The sequence below is a fragment of the Lagenorhynchus albirostris genome, chromosome 18, assembly GCF_949774975.1.
Source record: "Lagenorhynchus albirostris chromosome 18, mLagAlb1.1, whole genome shotgun sequence".
Classification (NCBI taxonomy): Eukaryota; Metazoa; Chordata; class Mammalia; order Artiodactyla; family Delphinidae; genus Lagenorhynchus; species Lagenorhynchus albirostris.
This window is the reverse complement of record NC_083112.1, coordinates 68,008,939-68,028,261: the sequence shown is the minus strand read 5'-3', so window position 1 is coordinate 68,028,261 and position 19,323 is coordinate 68,008,939. Positions and strand designations below refer to the sequence as shown.

General features: G+C 37.0%; 1 protein-coding gene across 1 annotated transcript in view; it reads right to left on the bottom strand.

Moving 5' to 3' along the window:
• Window positions 1-2,911: 2,911 nt before the first annotated feature.
• TM9SF2 (transmembrane 9 superfamily member 2) overlaps window positions 2,912-19,323 on the bottom strand; it is a 38,032-nt gene continuing 21,620 nt past the window's right edge. Inside the window, exons 10-15 of the mRNA XM_060129090.1 lie at window positions 17,908-17,965; window positions 14,657-14,816; window positions 12,738-12,889; window positions 11,412-11,523; window positions 7,738-7,909; window positions 2,912-3,602 (exon numbers count right to left, since the gene is read on the bottom strand). Coding sequence (XP_059985073.1) covers window positions 3,535-3,602; window positions 7,738-7,909; window positions 11,412-11,523; window positions 12,738-12,889; window positions 14,657-14,816; window positions 17,908-17,965 — 722 coding nt within the window. The 3' untranslated portion in view covers window positions 2,912-3,534. The remainder of the gene's footprint in view (window positions 3,603-7,737; window positions 7,910-11,411; window positions 11,524-12,737; window positions 12,890-14,656; window positions 14,817-17,907; window positions 17,966-19,323) is intronic.

Sequence of the window (19,323 nt, the reverse complement as noted above, 5' to 3'; positions counted from 1 at the left end):
GAACTACTCCCCAGCTGTTCACACCGATCCTTGGATTTTTTTTCCCCTGGGAAACAAAGCTCATTTCACTGTTACATGGTTAAAAATGCAACTACCCTGACATGGATGTAAAAACAAACAAACAAAATTCACACCTGAGGTAGAAATAAACCACATTGTGGCTTCTTCTGAAATTAAGCTTTGATAAGACTGGGTGGGGAGGGTAGGTGGAGAGAAAGCCGAGGACGGGCACCCAGCTCCTGAGGCAAACGGTGCACGTGAGTGTGTGTGCACAAGTGCACATTTTAGCCAGGCATCAGGTTGTTTTTAAGTCCCTTTTCCAGAGATCAGTAACAAGGGGCCACATTTCTGCATAGCAATTCGTGGAATCAGATGCTGCCTCCATGAGCTGGGATCTTTTACTACATCTCTTGTCATTGTGTACTGTCTCTGGGCAGTTGAGCTGGAGCAACTACTCAGCTATGGGACAAGAGAATTTTCTCTTCAAGTTTCTTTCCCCAGACAGATCCTAAGAGGTGGTCTGTACCACTTTACAGATTTATTAAATGTCAACGAGGTGACTTTTGTAACAGTGATGCTTTGTACTAATATACCAAACATACCCAGCCCAAGAAAACTACAAACCCCACAGCTGCTTTCTTAAAACTCTCACGCCAATTCTGAAACCAGATACTATTTTTTTTTCCAGATACTACTGTCAGTTAAATAGGAATCAAAAAAGAGGTTTCAGGTAGGTAAATTAAAAACGAAGTTTCAGTTTCTGGAAAGAAACCGTTAACAATGATTGTCTCCAGGGGAGAAAAGTCAGTGACTGAGGATAAAAGCAGACTTACTTTTCTCTATATTCTCTTGTCCATTTTGAACTGTTTACCATGTGCATGGATTACCTATTCCAAAGAAAAATTTGTATTAAAGTAAGTGAAAATTAAATATTCAGAATCTAAACTGAAACTGTGAATACAGACTATCCCTGTTAAAGTGCTTTTTCTTAAACCTTCAAAATAAAGGGAAACAAGCTCTGCTATTTAAAAAAGCCCTCCCTCCTGCACCCCCCGCATTTCAAGTGCTGTGTATAATTCCTTTGAGGAGCAGAGTAACCATGTGTGGGAGTTAAAAATGCATTTAATCATTTCCCCCCAAATTTGACAGAAGTGTGGCAAGGAGGGCCATCTGTTTTATTTGAATGAGAAATGACCCAGCATTCTGATTTCAATTAGCCTCTTTGTAGCTTTATGTCTGAGCTGGTTCCATGGGTAACAGTTCAAACTAAGTGTAGAGAGAAGCTGGCCAAGTTCTGCCAGTGCTGATTTGTTTTAACAACTGTCAATGAACATAGAACAAGCGTACAAGACGATGTTGCTGGAAGCACATTAAAATGCAAAATTTTACAGAATCAAAACCCCACATTCTGGAATCTGAGAGCTAAACAAAATATTGAAATAGTGTCTTTATATCATTATATCAAATAATTTAAATATTTAAAATCAGTATCACTTAATTCTTAGTTTCAAACGACAAATATACGCCTACGACATGCAAAAGTCCTGTTATGCCGTGGGCCTGAACCGAAGATGATACAAGTAGTGGTTCCTGCCCTTGAGAAGTGTGTGATCTATTTGGAAGGATAAGCCTGCAAAGTTATACAATAATTTGAGTAATATTTAAGACAATAATAGAACTGTCAAACATCAACATCAGTACTGAAAATATTATTATGAATTCTGAGGACGGAAAAGGAATACTTTAGTCAAAGGCTTTATATTGGAAGGGACACACACCGCAGGTTTACAAGGGTGGGTGCACTCCCTCTAGAATGGTCAAAGGTAACCCAATGATGCAACACTGCATTGGTGATGGTCCAAAGCCACTCCCATAGCTCTAGGGAAGCCAGCCTAAACCTCAGCTCCAGTCGTCACTGCCTCCCAGGGTGTGTTTGTCAAAAACACCAGATTTCTGGGCCCCCATCCTGCACAGGTTGACTGCCCAGTTCTCTGATAAATTCACGTAATGGGTCTCAAGGAAGTCATATGAATGGGGGAGGGGGAGAGTCATTTTGGATGGCAGCTAGTTTGTGCAATTACTGACATGCAATTTACTGGAAGTGTAACTGATCCACACTTTCCCACGGCACTCAGGTGTCCCCAGTCCTTACCATCTGCTTTCTTGATGTCCTGAAAGAAGGTTCTGTGACCTCGGTTCTGCAGCTTCAACAGTTTCTCAACATGTCTCTCCTCAAGGAGTCGGTCAGTTCTCCAAAGCCACATCATCCAGGGCAGAGGAGTCATGGTGGTGATGGCCACTGAGAGGTGACCCTGTGGCAGGGCCCTGGCTCAGCCACAGAACCACGGGATGGATCCTGAGTCCCCAGCTCCTTCCACCCGAGCACTGCGGAAGCAGGAAACAGGGAACTTTCCACAGTGCGGCTAACCCAGCCCCACGTGCTTAGTTTACTGCTGTACATGAGACAGTCCCAGTCAACATGCTGCAAAACGGTTATTTCTTAACTCTAGGAAATCCAAATTAAGACAATGTAATCATAAAGAAGAAGAATTGCTAGTCATTGTTAATGTACAGATCATAAAAACTGATTTTTTAAAAAAATAAAAAATACTGTATTTTGAAAAACAGGTAAAAAATATGAAATTCTTAATGGTAATGCAGTAAGGCTCATATTAACTACTATACTTACATAATTTATCTGGCTAGATATGCATGATTAAAATTTCTGTTACTGCCTAATAGTGAAAAATTTTAGTTTTGTTACAAAGCCCAGGAGACTGGAATTTCATTTTGCTCAAAACTCAGAAAGTATTACATTAGCAAAAATCAGTAAAATCTGATATAATAGTATAAATCATTAAAAACACCATTGGTAAATGGATTTACAGAATCTCCATGAATATGCAATGAAGACGTTTTTACAATATTTATTAAGATAACAATTTTATAAATTGAAAGACTCAGAGGCACATAGTTTAAAAGGCCAATACCATGGGAATAATGAAGTCAACACAGAAAAGAAGATATGAACAGTTACAACCAAGACAAGATTTTTTTAAAAGCCACATCCCCCCAATACACATCATACGAACTATCCTTCAAAATTACCATGATAAAAAGTTACTTCCTTCAAAGAAAAATAATTCTTTCCACCTACCAAGCCTAGAAAATCCTATTTACAATGAACTGTCCTGTATTTCATCAGTATTGTTTAATATGGCCTCTTCTATTTTGTCACTAGAAGTACTGAAAATTTTATAGCTATTATATTTACAAATACACATAATATTTAAATTTGCTCTTCACTGAGAACAACTGAATATATACTTAATCAAATCACAATACAAATGTTTTAGTGTTGATAATACATTCTGTGGAGACAGGTGTATGAGGAGAGCTGTATTTAGAATTATGTTGTTTCTGAAGGATTACTAGGCCAATAAGTCTGATAAAACTCAAGGTAGTCACAAAAACAGGTCTTCGTTGATGAAGAATTTAATTTATTTCTGTTTTAACTGGACACACGGGGCTTCTTCAGTCAACCTTCACCACACTGTATATTTTGGTAACAAACCAAAAGCATGCAAAGAAGCCAATTGTTCCTATAAAAGAAAAAACAAAAATAAATCCCTTTTCAAAGGCAGCTTCATGATTTACACAAAAATACAGGCTTAAAATGATTGGTTCCTTAAAAAAAGTCACAAAACTATAAATCATTACTTAACAGGAATATCCCATAGATCCGTGAACTTTTTTGAAATACACAGAACTATAAACTACAGAATAATTCAAATCAAATTTCTTACAGAAATTGATAGAAAAAACTTTTTATGCTATAAGATTATTGAAAGCCTTCTGTAATATATTCTTTTTCTTATTACATGGAAAAGGCTAAAATTGAAGATGAAAAGGATGCCAATTTTACTTTTCTATTTAAGAATATTTTCATTTTTTTTCCCCACGTCTTTTTTGGGAGTATAATCGCTTTACAATGTTGCACTAGTTTCTGCTGTATAACAAAGTGAATCAGCTATATGTATACATATATCCCCATATCCCCTCCCTCTTGCACCTCTCTCCCACCCTTCCTTAAAAAACTAAAAACAGAACTACCATACGACCCAGCACAGCAATACCACTACTGGGCATATACCCTGAGAAAACCATAATTCAAAAAGAGACATGGGGCTTCCCTGGAGGCGCAGTGGTTGAGAGTCCGCCTGCCAATGCAGGGGACACGGGTTTGTGCCCCGGTCTGGGAAGATCCCACATGCCACGGAGCGGCTGGGCCCGTGAGCCAAGGCCGCTGAGCCTGCGCGTCCGGAGCCTGTGCTCCGCAACGGGAGAGGCCACAACAGTGAGAGGCCCGCATACCGCAAAAAAAAAAAAAAAAAAAAAAAAAAGAGACATGTACCACAGTGTTCATTGCAGCACTATTTACAATACCCAGGACATGGAAGCAGCCTAAATGCCCATCGACAGATGAATGAATAAAGCAGATGTGGCACATATATACAATGGAATATTACTCAGCCATAAAAAAGAAATGAAATTGAGTTATTTGTAGTGAGGGGGATGGACCTAGAGTCTGTCATACAGAGTGAAGTAAGTTAGAAAGAATATTTTCTTATCACAAAATGGAAAACTGCCATTTAATTAATTCAACATATGATGTGAATGGCTTAAATATCAGAATATCAGATTCACAGAGTAATTAAATGGGGATACTTTCTAAGTACAGTTAGCAGGAAGGATCAGTTTTCAAAGAATTATAATAAAATAACTCAAAAAGATTTTACAATGTGTTGAAAGTGATATGATTAGAATCGTAACAAAGGCACACCCCCTCTGAAATGAGAGGTGGTGTGGTACTGGAGGACAGAGCAGCTCTGTCATGAGCTGTGTGTATCATCTTTGGATTAGACACCTGGAATCTCCAAGCCCATTTCTTTATCTTATTTAAGAGGGATAATTTTATCTGCCCTATCTCCATAGACTGTTATTACAGTAAATGAGATGATTCATGAAAAAATACATGCCTTAATTTTCAGGTGCTTTCATCCCTCTAGATTCCAAAAAATCTGAATGCTAGATAGGTGACAAAAATGAGGCTCCAAGGGGTTACGTAACTGTCTAATGGCCTGTGGCTGGTAAGAAAGGCCAGAATTCAAATTCACTTTTTCTGACTTCAAGTGTAGTATTCTTTTAAACTATACCATGCTTAGATTTACTAAACATAAATTCAGAGACTCTGTTTTGCAAGAGAATATATATTAAATTGTGAAACTAACCCTTTTTTTTTTTTTTTTGCGGTACACGGGCCTCTCACTGCTGTGGCCTCTCCCGTTGCGGAGCACAGGCTCCGGACGCTCAGGCTCAGCGGCCATGGCTCACGGGCCCAGCCGCTCCACAGCATGTGGGATCTTCCCGGACCGGGGCACGAACCCGTGTCCCCTGCATTGGCAGGCGGATTCTCAACCACTGCGCCACCAGGGAAGCCCGAAACTAACCCATTTTTAAAGCTGAGGCATAGCTTTTTTTCCAAGATTACCCCCTGAGAAATAGTCAATAGGTAGGGGTGCAGAAGAATACAGAAGGAGATATATACATGCCCCTTGTGGAAGCTTTATCTTTAAAGTTCCAACAGTTTTCACCATTGTTTTAAATGTAATATAAACAGAAAGTATTAAAGTAGATTTTCTAAGCCAAGAGACTATACATGGGCCATTACTACAGAAGTTATGAATGTTATTATTCTCACATCATACATGTACCGAGTACCTACTCTGTGCACGTCATGCACACTGTGTGTGTTTTGGAGGACACACAAATACACCTTTTGGATATTCAAAGGGTCATTATTAAGACTTGGGAAGAGGTTGGGGTTAACTTTGGAAAAGTAATGGTGAAAACATAAATATATTTAAACAATCTTATGGTTAGCAAGAACTTCAAGATAATAGAAGGTATTTTAAGATGAGAAAAAACATTTTATCATCATACTAGCAACCCTAAGAAAGTTAAGTTTATTTTGTTCTTAACAAAATACTGCTAGTATTTTATTTTGTTCTTAATATTGAATAGACATAGTGTACATACTAAAAGTGGCATCTTTCCTTATGTGACAGAACAATTATTTTGTCTTGTATAACAGACTGACTTAAATAAAAGGTGTCAGTTCAGAGTCCTGAAATAAATATGGATGTCCCCACTTTAGAAAAATGCAAGACACTGAAAGGGCTCAGCACTCCTATGTAGAGAACCTTTTCCACAAAGTGAAATACACTAAACGTTACTGGCTTAACTGGTTGATTCAATTTGATGTGGCTCCAGAATTTAGATTACAAAATTTGTTTTACTCTAAGTAAGTAAAAATATGACACTTTAAATATCAAGAACAATAAAGTCCAGGTGATGGTTAAATTATCTTTATAACATATGCCTGGAAAAACAACAAGACGTTCACCAAGATCATTATTTTTTGTGTGTAGCAAGGAATAAATTACTCTATATATGCATGCATGGACACAAATACAGATGCACAAAAACAGTAATCCTTGTTTCACAGGCTATTACTGTTTTACAGACATTTATTAATTAAGACTTATGGCTATGGACCTAAATCTATCACATAGCATCAAGATATGCACCCCCCAACTCCTACCCCACTATGTCTGACCAATGAACGACCTGCAGTACAGAATTGATGTAAGTGCCTAAAGCTTGTTACATACTGACATAGCAACAGGGGTACTTCAAAACTCTACCTAATTTTCTTAAATGTTAACAGATGAGTAAAAAATAGAAAAGTTCTAATTTTTTAGAAAGTTTTTTTCTGGGACTTCCCTGGAGGTCCAGTGGTTAAGACTCCGTGCTTCCAGTGCAGGGGGCACAGGTTTGATCCCTGGTCGGGGAACTAAGATCCCACATGCCGTGAGGCCAAAAATAAAAACTTAAAAAAAAAAAATTTTAAGTTTTTTTCTTTTGACTCCTATATTTCCTCACATAGCATGCAACACAATCTTAGATAAAATTTTAGATGTACATTTTTTATGACAAAGAAAGGTCCCTCCAATCTTTTTTTTTTTTTTTTTTGGTGTAGCCCTTCCACAAATGCTGACCAAGCACCCACAGGGCTCTGAGATACAGAAAACTTATCTAGGTAGACAGAGAAGATATACACATAGAAATACCAATATAAAGCACACTGTGTCCCATTAGGTACTTGGATTTTAAAGTGGAGATATAAAACTGTAGTTTAAAACTTCTGGAATAAGGGATGTCCTATGATTATCTTTTCTTGATATCATTTATTCTCAATCTCATCTTGACTTCACGGCCTCAATTTCTACTTACTCCTAAACTTAGGTAGTTAGAGCTTTTTATGCTATTTCTGAAATGAGCAGAAGCACGACTGTTCCACTAAGCGATTAACAGGGGAAAACCTTGAGAACTACTGGTTGAGATGCCCCTGTACTTGCAGCACAACAATGGACCCCGTTTAGTCTTCTCCCTTAGGTTCTGTTTTCTCACCTTCGGTTTACCGATATTCACCTCACAGGGAGGCAGACCAAACTATGCTTAGCTGCACTCAAAACTAAATACAGGAGCACTGAGTAGCCACAAGCTTTCATGCAATTGTAATTTGCCTAAGAACTTGTAATTTGGATGCAAGTTAAAATAATTGTAATCTGCCTAAAAACTTATTGACTAAAAATAACTCGTTCTAATTCTTACCTGTAAAAAGAAAGAAGATCAAAACCATTATCATGGTATAACCAAAGTACAGAATTGTACTTGCTGTTCCTGTGATTTGCAGTTTTGAAAAGAAGTAGTGTATTGCATATATTAAGAAATAAACTGCAGTAAAGCCACTGGTAAGGAATGAACGCCATTGCCAATGATAATCCTGGGTAGAAAAGAAAAAAATGAAAGATCAAGAAATACTTTCCAATTAATAGATAACATGTACTGGAATAAAGTTATAAAGCAAACATAGCTAAGTGAAATAGCACCCCAAACCTAATTTTTGCTATTGGTTCCAGTCTCTTTCTCACACTGAACTTTGCTAATTTCTCTCCTCACTAAAGGTGCTGAGAAGCACCCTCTACCTTTGATGGAACTACTTAAAGACTGGCTAAAAACGTTTAGAAAAATCTTAAACAGTTTATGAATAATGAAGCATTAGGCTATGTTTCCCAAAAAGAAAAGAAATATATGAAGAGCTTAGTTACATAATTCAAAATTAGTATTACTTATAGTCTAGTCATCTCTATATTAGGAAGATTATGCTCAAAAAAAAAACCTGGTTGAAACCCATTTTTAGTTATTACTAACAATTTATATAAGGTAGGTTTTTAAATACAGCTTCTCTTACTTTTACATAAAGTGGCTTACAGCTTAGCAAGAGATCTTCTAAAAGATACTTCACTATCTTACCCTTTGGAATATGTAAAAAATATATATATTTCAAAAGTACACCAAGATTAGAAAATCCTAAAGATTTTCTTTAGAAAATCCTAAAGAATCCACACACGAAAACTTCTACAACTAATAAATGAACTCAGCAAAGTTGCAGGGTACAAGATCAACATGAAAATCAGTGTTTTCATATACTGACAATGAACGATCCAGAAAAGGAAGTTTAAAAAATTATTCCATTTACAGCAGCATCCAAAAGAAAAAAATACCTAGGAATAAATTTAACCAAGGAGGTGAAAGACTTATACACTGAAAACTACAAAACACTGCTAAAAAAAAATTAAAGATGATTTAAATAAATGGAAAGCCATCTGCTTTTATGGATCAGAAGACTTAATATTGTTAAGATGGCAACATTCTCCAAAGCAACCTACAGATTCAATGCAATCCCTATCAAAATTCCAACAACCTTCTTAGCAAAAATGAAAAAGCCAATCCTCAGAGTCATAGGAAATTGCAAAGGGCCCTAAAGAGCCAAAATAATCTTCAAAAAGAAGAACAAGGTTGGAGGACTTACCTTTCCCAATTTCAAAACGTAACATGAAGCCATGGTAATCAAAACAGTGTGGTGTTGGCATAAAAACAGCATATATACCACTGGAACAGAATTGAGACTCCAGAAATAAACCCACACCATCTATGGGCCAATGTGTTTTCAACAAGGTTGCCAAGGCCATTTAATAAGGAAAGAATAATTTCTTCAACAAAAGGTGCTGGGAAAACTGGATAGCCACATGCAAAAGAATGAAGTTGGACCCCTAACTAATACCACATACAGAAATTAATTCAAAATGGATCAATGATCTAAAACTATAAACTTGGAAGAAAACATGGGGGTAAATCTTCACGACCTTGGATTTAAGCAATGAATTCTTAGAAACAAAAGAAAAAATAGATAAATCGGACCCTCTAAATTAAAAGTTTGGTGCAAAAGACATCATTAAGAAAGTGAAAAGACAGCCTACAGAATGGGAGAAAAAATTTACAAATCATGTATCTGATAAAGGTCTAGTATCCAGAATATAGAAAGAACTCTAACAATTAAACAAAAAGATAAACAACCCAACTTACAAATGGGCAAAGGAATTAGACATTTCACCAAACAAGATACCCAAGAAAATATGCTCATCATCGTTAGTCATTGGGGAAATGAAAATCAAAACCACAGTGAGATACCACTTCACACCTTCTAGGATGGCTATACTTTAAAAACCCAGAAAATAGCAAGTATTGGCAAGGATGTAGAGAAACTGGAACACTTGTGCATTGCTAGTAGGAATGTAAAATGGTGCAGCCACTGTGGAAAAAACAGTTTGATGGTTCCTCAAAAAGTTAAACAAAGAATAACCGTATGACTCAGCAATACCACTCCAACATATATACCCCAAAGAACTGGAAACAGGTACCCAAATAAATATTTGTACACGAACGTTCATAGCAGCACTATTCACAATAACCGAAAGGTGGAAACAAACCTAATGTGTATCAATGAATGAATGAATAAACAAACTGGAGTACATCTATCTATGCAATGGAATATTACTGGGCTATAAAAAGGAATGAAGCACTGATACATGCTACAGTGTGATGAACCTTAAAACATTCTGCTAAGTGAAGGAAGCCAGACACAAAAGTCACACATAATGTATGATTCCATTTACATGAAATATCCAGAACAGATAAATCTGCAGAGACAGAAGCAGATTGGTGGTTGCCAGGGTCTGAAGGGGAGAGAAGAACGGGAAGTAACTACTTAATGGGTATGGGATTTTATTTAGGGTTGATGAAAATATTTTGAGACAGAGAAAGTGGGTGCACAACACTGTATATGTAGTACGTGCCACTGAATTGTTCACTTTAAAATGGTTGATTTCATGTTATGTGAACTTAACCTCAATTTTTTAAAAAAGCGTCTCAAGTTTAACAAAGTCAGATTTTATCTCCTGTATAGAAAACAACTATAAAAGAATGATTTAACACAATCTAAATCTTTAAAAGTCACCTAAGGACACCAACACACATCACCATGTTGCCAAGTATATAACTCATAACAATGTAATCTCTGAAATGTTTTAATGAATTTTTCCACTTAAAATGTTTATTTTCACTGAATTTTCAGTCTACCAGTGTCTGTATCACAAAAAAAGAATATTAATTTTAAAGTCAGACAGTTAAAGAATAAAAATTCAGCAAAATGTGTTATTCTCAGGAAATTAACATTTTAAAGTTAAGCTCTAAATAAATAAATATACTGAATTAGGATACTATCTTAATTCAATCTCAAAGAAGGCTACATTCGATTTAGGAATACAGGTCAATTTCTACCTTAATAACACATATTTACAGAAATCACTTCAATTACAGTTAAGTCCCCTACATATGAACCTTCAAGTTGAGAACTTTCAAAGATGCGAATGTGCACCTGGTTCCAGCAAGGAACCAGCACCTGACCTGTGCCATCAGCGTCAGGCGTGAGTGAAATTGCAGCTTGCCCTCCGTCTCCTGTTGCTGACGATCCTTCAGCTCTACCATCTCCCCCTCCCCCTCCCTCCTCCAGTCAGTAACTCTTCTTGTCTGTTCACTCGATGCCAGCCCTTGTACCCCAATTGTTGTATTGTACTACTGTACTTTTCAAGGTGCTGTACTGTAAGATTAAAAATGATTTATTTTTTCTGTTTGTTTTTTATGTATTATTTGTGTGAAAAGTATTATAAACCTATTACAGTACAGTACTATATAGCCGACTGTGTTAGTTGGGTACCTAGGCTAACTTTGTTGGACTTATGAACAAACTGGACTTACGAACGCGCTCTTGGAACAGAACTCGTTCGTATGTAGGGGTCTTACTGTAATAGTATTCAAAGTGGCCTTATGCCAAAATTATAAATACTGTCCACAAATTAACGTAATTGAATATTGCTAATACATACCTCTGCACATAGGTGGAAATAGCAAAGAAGTATAGTTGCTTCAGAACAGGTAATAACCAAAATGATAAACACCAGGAACAGGAAGCCAAACATGTAATACATCTGGTGTGACCTATAATCAAACATGTCAAGATGAAGCTATAAATATTTTCTCTTTGACACAGTAAATGACACAATCTTCTTCTCATTTTTCTTGAACTGAAAATGTTTGCTTTTTCTCCCAACTAATCAAAGACGAATTCTCGTAGATTTAGACAGTGATGGGGCGGGGGCGGGGCAAGGGGAGGAAGGATGCAGCAGTGCTATTGGACTCTGCCTTCCTGTTGAGGGAGAACCTAAAACTCTTATTTATTCAAATACGCTTAGCCAATCTGTCTACTGGTGAGTCAGACAAATTTGATTAAAAAATTAATATGAAGACAGAGCCAAACTAAGAAAAGGTTACATTTGGTACATATTGTTTCTTATCATATATGATAAAAATCAGTTGAATTTGGAAAAAACACTAACGGTCAGGAATGAAAGACAAGTTCTAATTACTAAAAAGCTCCAATTTAGTTCTGACAATGCTACCTGGAACCTTGGCACTTTCTGTAACATATGTCAATGCGATCAAATAAGGATCATGATATACTGCAATGTACACACCCTAACAGTGAGGCTCGAAATTGCCACTATGTGCTTTCCCATTCGAACAAGAAATCAGAGAATGAAGGGATCTTGGGATAAGAAATGACTTTGTGATTTTTTTCCCCCCTTTGGCTGTACCATGCGGCTTGTGGGATCTTAGTTCCCCAGGCCCTCAGCAGTGAAAGTGCAGAGTCCTAACCACTGGACCACCAGGGGATGCCCAAGAAGCGACTTTGAAAGTTGTCTAGCTCAACCCTTCCTCCAATGCTGGCTTGAATACACTCTATCAAGAGCTCAGAGCATCTCCTCTGAAGCACTACAGATGACTTATTAAAGAGCACAGATTTGGAGAGATTTAGGTTAATTTTCTGCCATATAGAAAATGTAGCTGTGTGACACAGGCAAATTACTTAACCTCCAAAATCTCATTTTCACCTCTGTAAAATGGGATAATACCACTTTACAGAGGTCTGAGAATTAAGTAAGAAATAATAAGCACTTGATTAATAATAACTTATCACAATTATTCTTTCTCACACTGAAAAGATAACCTTTTGTCTCTTAAGATTTCTGATAATTGGAGAATGGCTTACATTTATCAGGTATAAATAGTAATCCATATAAACAAAAAGAGAAAGCTAGTACTACATATAATGGGAATGGGAATAAGAGGACTTGACTTAGTCCTTAGCTTACCAAATACTATTCAGAATGAAGAAGAGCTGTATAAAGATGCACCCAAAGGGCAAAATCCCTCCCATGATAATACCAGGTAACGGCTTTGTGTAGAAGGACTGCTCAGGAATTTGACGTGGAATCTGATTGGTTCGAACTGGGTGTTCAATGGCCTTCAGAAAAAAACAAAAGAAAGGATTCATAATTATATATCTATAATCTAGTACAGAAAGGAAAAAATTCTTCTCTGTACTAGATTATTTGCCTGCTTTTTCTCAGCTTCCATGATGACACGAATGGCGACACAGTCTACCTGAGTCATCCAGATGACATTTGTATTTAGAAGCAACAAACCAGATACCATCAGGTACAATATTCAGTCTGTCTTCTGGAACAAGCCACCACTGTTTCCAGCAGTGATCCAATGACTAATGGCTTCAGACAAAGTAAGGAATACACAGAAGGAGATAATATAGTACTCAGAAAATAGTACTTAATAAAAAGATAGAGTTAAGTTTTTCCTTTTAATTACATACTTGCTGTAAGAAATCAGCTGGTTCTGAAACTGTGGTCAATGTATTTTTTTTGGAGATGGACAGTGTCATCTTTATTAAAATTGCTCAATTTTACTAAGACTTAAGAACACGAAGAAGATAATGAATGGCTCTATGAAGCTTTATAATCCTAAATTATTGGTGATGTTCTCAATTATTCTCCCTTTCGTAACACATTACATGGTAGTATAAAAACAAATGGAACCTAAAGTACCTAAACATAGTTACGTAAGAGGAAAAAAGAGTACATATGCAGAAATTCATTTCCTTGCAAAAAAGTTCAAAAACATACTTCTATAGGTTTTGTGATGACATATCAAAATTTAAAACTTGATATTCTCATTGAGATTATACTCCTGTGGACTAGATTATTTTACATGTAGGTATATGTGTATATAGGCAGAGACCCACTAAATCGTTCTTCAATTTTTATATTTTTAGAATTTTAAGTACTTATTTAATCTATTTAATTAAAAAAATTTCAAACCATATCAGTTTACTACTTATGCTATATAGATTTTAAGTCATGAATTAAACAAAATGCCAAAGAACTGAAAAATCTTTTAGTAGCCTGGCATGGTAGGTGCAGTGGAGACTCTGAAGTCTCTTAAAAGTCAAAGTAGATAAGTTTCTTCCAAGGTTTTTCCAGGTTCCCTCACAAAGTGTACTACACTACGTAATTTCTCTTAACCTTGTGGAGATACTTTCAGAGGAGAGCAAAGATAGTGAAGTGGAGTTAGAGGAGGACACTGAAGAATTCTCATTTTCCTCTTAGCGTGAGGTTAGAAAGGGGGAGGCAGAGGTGGAGACCGAAAGACTGGAGGGAGGGACTGAGACTTGATTATAATATTTCTTAAAATCAAATATTAGCAGGTAAGCATATAAAATTTATTCCAAAGCTACATATTAAAAAAATTGCTACTCTTACTGTATAGTCACTTTTCTTACAGCTTCACTTCCTAACCCATACTCAGTTTTACCCAGTTTACTTAGTTAAGTAATATAGATTAGAAACACTATGGCTAAGAAAAAAATGCATGTACTTTTTAGGTTAAAGAAAAGTAATTATTTTTAATGTAACACATTCAAATTTTTCATTAGTTTAAATTAGCATTTCATTTCCTATTAATCCATTTTTAGCTTCCATTTCCATTTACTTACAAAACTTTGAAATCTAAGTTTACATCCATAACCTCTCTCTACCACACTCTTCTGAGTAGTATTTTAAGAAGGACTGCAGTCAAACTAGGAAGTCATCAATTTTCTATGAAATCCAGATCCCACAGGACTAGTTTGTATCTTTTAGATACCTATGTCTTTTAAGGTGGCACATGCTAACTTCCACAGTTGAGATTCATTTGAATAAGTTAACACCTATAAACTTACATTCTTCTTAAAACCAAAGTATGCACCAATAAATGTTAGAGGCACAGATATGCAGAACCAAAGAGCCAATATGGCAACCAATGTCCCGAAAGGAATAGATGCTGAAGATCCTTCTCCCCAGAGAATCAGATTCATTATAAAGAAGTCAGCAAACACAATCCTGAAAGACACAATAGGTTTTTGGGTAAAACCTGAGGTGGAAGCAAAATGTTATAGTAGCAATCGTATGTAGTTAATATCATGATTTCTGTGTTATATACAAGGAAAGTGGAACTGCTGAGCCATAGGGTATGTGAATTTAAAACTTTAGTAGAAACTGCCGAGTTGCTCTTCAGATTGGTTTTGCCTGACTTAAACTCCTACCAGCAGCTTATGAAATTTACCTCTTTCCATATTTTCATCATGCTTGGGATTGTTAACTTTGTTGTTTTAATTTGCATTTCCTATTGACAACTGCAGCTGAGCATCCTTGTGTTTGTTGGCTTTCTAGGCTCCGGAAGCACAGGCTCAGCGGCCACGGCTCACAGGCCCAGCCGCTCCGCGGCACGTGGGATCCTCCCACACCGGGGCACGAACCCGCGTCCCCTGCACCAGCAGGCAGACCCCCAACCACTGCACTACCAGGGAAGCCCCACTGCTCATTTTTCATTTGGGTCGCAGGGCTTTTGCAAAGTCACATATGTGAGTTATTTATATACGCTAGCAACTAACTCCTTGTTAAATACCTTTCTCCTAGTTTATGACTTTTAAGAACCCAAACATATGTGTACTTCGTCCCTTTCAGTCATTCTTCTATGAGTACATTTTTAAAACATGGCTGTAATAATACTATAATCACTTCTGTATACCGCCCCCCCACACACAGTTTTTAATGTTATCAAAGTGATCAATTTTTTCCTTTACCTTTTGTGTAACTTAAGAAAGCCTTTCCTAACCCGGGCTCATAAAAATACTCCTCTAAATTTTTGTCTAATTGTTACACCCGTTACATTTGGGTTTTAATCCACCTGGAACTGATTTCATGTGTGTGAGGTAAGAAGAGAATTTTTCTCCCTTCATGTGGAAAATCAATTGTCCCAGCATCATTTTACATTGTTCCTCTGGTTCGTGATGCCATGTCTAGCATGCTTCTGTGTATACATGGTCTACTTCTGTGTTCTCTATCCTGGCAGCCACAGGACCCCTCCAAATGCCTTTGCAATACTTGGTCTTCTCATCAGGTAACATGGTGAATTTGTATGTATCTCTAACAAGCTTTGTAGACTTGTCATATGGACTGTCCCTATTTTGAGAAGGTACTTCAGGTGTTGCAAAGTTTTTCTGTTCCTAATACTCCTGTGAATAGTCTTTTCCCCACACAACTACCACTACCATTAAGATGTTTCACTTGCAACTGGTGGTATTCATAATCTTGAAATATTGGCTGATATCTAGCCATTTTGCCCAACTCTTTTACTAATTCTACAAGTTTATAGCTCAAATTTGTTTATGTTCTCTGTATACAAATTATGTCACCAATAAATAATAATATAATCTCCACCTTTCTTTTTGTTTCATGTCTTAATGTAACTAGAACTTAAATAACTGAAGCCCTAAAAGTGATTTATGAAAATGTCTCTAGTGTTTCATCATTAAACGATGTTGGTTTTGAATCAGAGATGAGATTTTTATTAATAGAAGGGAGCATTTCTCTCTCCATTAAATTCTTTTTAAATCTGGAAACAATCTTTAATATTATCAAATGCCATTTTGCTGTGCCTACCGCAATAATTATATGCAGGTGCTTATTTATAAAAAAAATTTATGAATTGATTTCATATTATCAAATGATCCTTCTTTTCCTAGATGAACACCAATTCCCTTTGCCCTGGGGACTTGGGTTCTTGGCTCTTCTCCTCTCTACTTACCTCATCCCCTGGTGAACACCTGTTTTTAAGGGTGGGATGAAGATGATAAATCAGAGAAGGTTTGATAAGAGATGTAAAAAACTAGCATAGGATAACTTCTGTGAAGGCAAAAAGGAAGGAGTTTCAAGGAAAAGGTATTCCAATGTTACACAATGTAAAGAGGTAAAGACAGGGAAAATGGTTTCTAGATTTGAAAATGGGAACATCTTTGGTAACCTCAGAGAGAAGTTCACTAAAGTGATGTGGGAAAAAGATTACGTGGGTTTACAAAGTAAATATATGCTAAGAAAATCAGAGTAAGGGAGTATAGACTATTTTTTCAAGGCATTTTGTTGAAAACTGAAAAGAAAGACAGTAGACTAGAAGATGCTTACAGGAAGCTCTTTTTAGAATATGGGAAATGTAAGCATATTTGTAGGAAGAGATGAAACACGTGACCAGAACACAGAGAAAGAGAGAAATGGATTATGTCAGAGATTGGGGGGATGTTTGAAAGGCAAGATTCCAAAGGAAATTGTGGCTGACAGTCTTGGTAAGGAGGGGCACTTCTTCAACTGCCAGCAGAGGGAAAGAAGACAAAGGATATGGCTTGAGGAAAGCATAAAAATTTGAATAGAACATGAATGGCTGAGAGGCATGTGAATCTTCAATAGAGGTGAAAATCTGAGACTATTTAACCCAATCATGTCTAAAAATGCCAGCTATTCTTTCATTTCTGGCCTGCAAATGGAACAGTCCTGGCTTCAAGATTTAACCCTTGGCCTACTTTATTGCTGCTGATTATTCAGAGGCCAGTTCTTGCCCTCCATTAATCTGTGAGCGGGGGATAAACTGGGTTGTATTTCTAGGACCAGACACACATCAGATATTTGATATCAGAAACTATCTTCCAAAGCACCACAGATGTTCTGTTTTTTTATGTTGGTGGTTGTTTTTTTCATTTTTGGTAGATGTTACTCTAATCTAATTAATGGAATACACTTAAAAGTAGCTATACTCATGATAAAAATCTGAAAATGTATGCCTGCCTGAACGATCTTCAGGTGAGGATTCATTTCTGTGATTAGGTCAAAAACTTTATACGCAGCCTTACATGACAATATGCCAGACTAAGAAACAGACTTTTAAGAAAAGGAATATAAAATTTCTCATGTCTAAAGGTACCCTTTCCAGATAAGACATGTAGTTGCCATTCTGCAAATGTTTATTAAATAGTCACTATTTAAAAATTAAATTCATTTTCTGGGGTACATAGAGACAGAAAAGATTAGACTTACAGGCCAGAAATTCTGGGAACTAAAATATGACTATGTCAAGCAAGTTATTATTGAAAAATTCACTTACCCAGGACAAAGAAATGATGTTAATAAAACGTTTGTTTTCCACTTCTCACCTCCAAAGGCTGTAGAACAAAACAAAAGTGGCATTGACATAAAGACTTTTCTTCAAAGCAAACCAAATATCCATACCTCTGGTCTGGTATCGGACAAATTAACAGACAGCACTGGGGGCCTATTCGTAGAAAATGACACTAGCAAATGTCCTAATACTCCCTAATCAAATGATCCAAATCAGAGATGCACATCACAGGACTGCCCTGGATAAGTCCCGCTCTAAAGATTGTTTCAGCATAAAATAAATCTAGTGTCAAAGGAAAGTCATCCAAACCAGTTTTCCTTTTCTAATCTTTTTTTTTTACTTCAAAACAAAACAAACCCTTAAATTCTAACCCAGTTTTAATTAATGGGACTAGATGGAAAAAGGGTGCACTACAGATTCTCGTTTATCTTGAGGTCAGTTTCAGAATTTGTTATAAAACTAGGAACCCTCAAGCCTGACATGCAACACACTTCAATGTCCATAGTAGGTCTGAGTCTCCAGGATGCCTCCAGCACTGTAGTTTCAGGTAGGCCGTGGGTGGCGGTGGGGAGATCAGTGTGTAGGATCAGGTGACCAAGAAGAGTAGAAGGGTTACGGCCACTTGACAGAACAAATTTACTTACAAACTTTTTACTCTCCTTTGCCCCTCTCTATTTTTTTTTCCCCACTTTAAAAAAAACAATTAAAAACTTAAGTCTCGGGCTTCCCCGGTGGCGCAGTGGGGACGCGGCAGGTCCCCCCTGCCAATGCGGGGGACGCAGGTTCGTGCCCCGGTCCGGGAGGATCCCACATGCCGCGGAGCGGCTGGGCCCTTGAGTCATGGCCGCTAAGCCTGCGCGTCTGGAGCCTGTGCTCCGCAACGGGAGAGGCCACAACAGTGAGAGGCCCGCGTACCGCAAAACAAAAACAAAACTTAAGTTTCTAGAGTAAAAAAAAAAAAGAAAATACACCTCTGCTCCTAGTTTAAAAGTTGGAGATAAAACTGGCTGAGATCTGAAAACCGCTTTGATTTTTAAAAAAAGTTTTAACAATTTATAAGTAATTTTAAGTACCTCTTGCCCTAAAAGAAAACAAATTATATATATATGATTTGAATTCATAGCATTACTGATAGGCTATTGTGAAATTATGAATTTTGGGTTTAATACAACTCTACTCAAAATCCTCATATATTTTTTGAAACATTAAAAATGCTTCTATAAAATGAAGTATTTTTTGACTAGGGCCACATGACAGTGTGTCTCAGAATGTTCTGCCTGATTAATATGCTACTTAATCTGCAGCTAGGAGAAATGAAGGACGGAGAGAAGATGAAGGGGAGGTGTGTCTGTCGGGCAGCGAGTACGGATCAGAACTCAAGTAGAGGGAACGGCATGTACG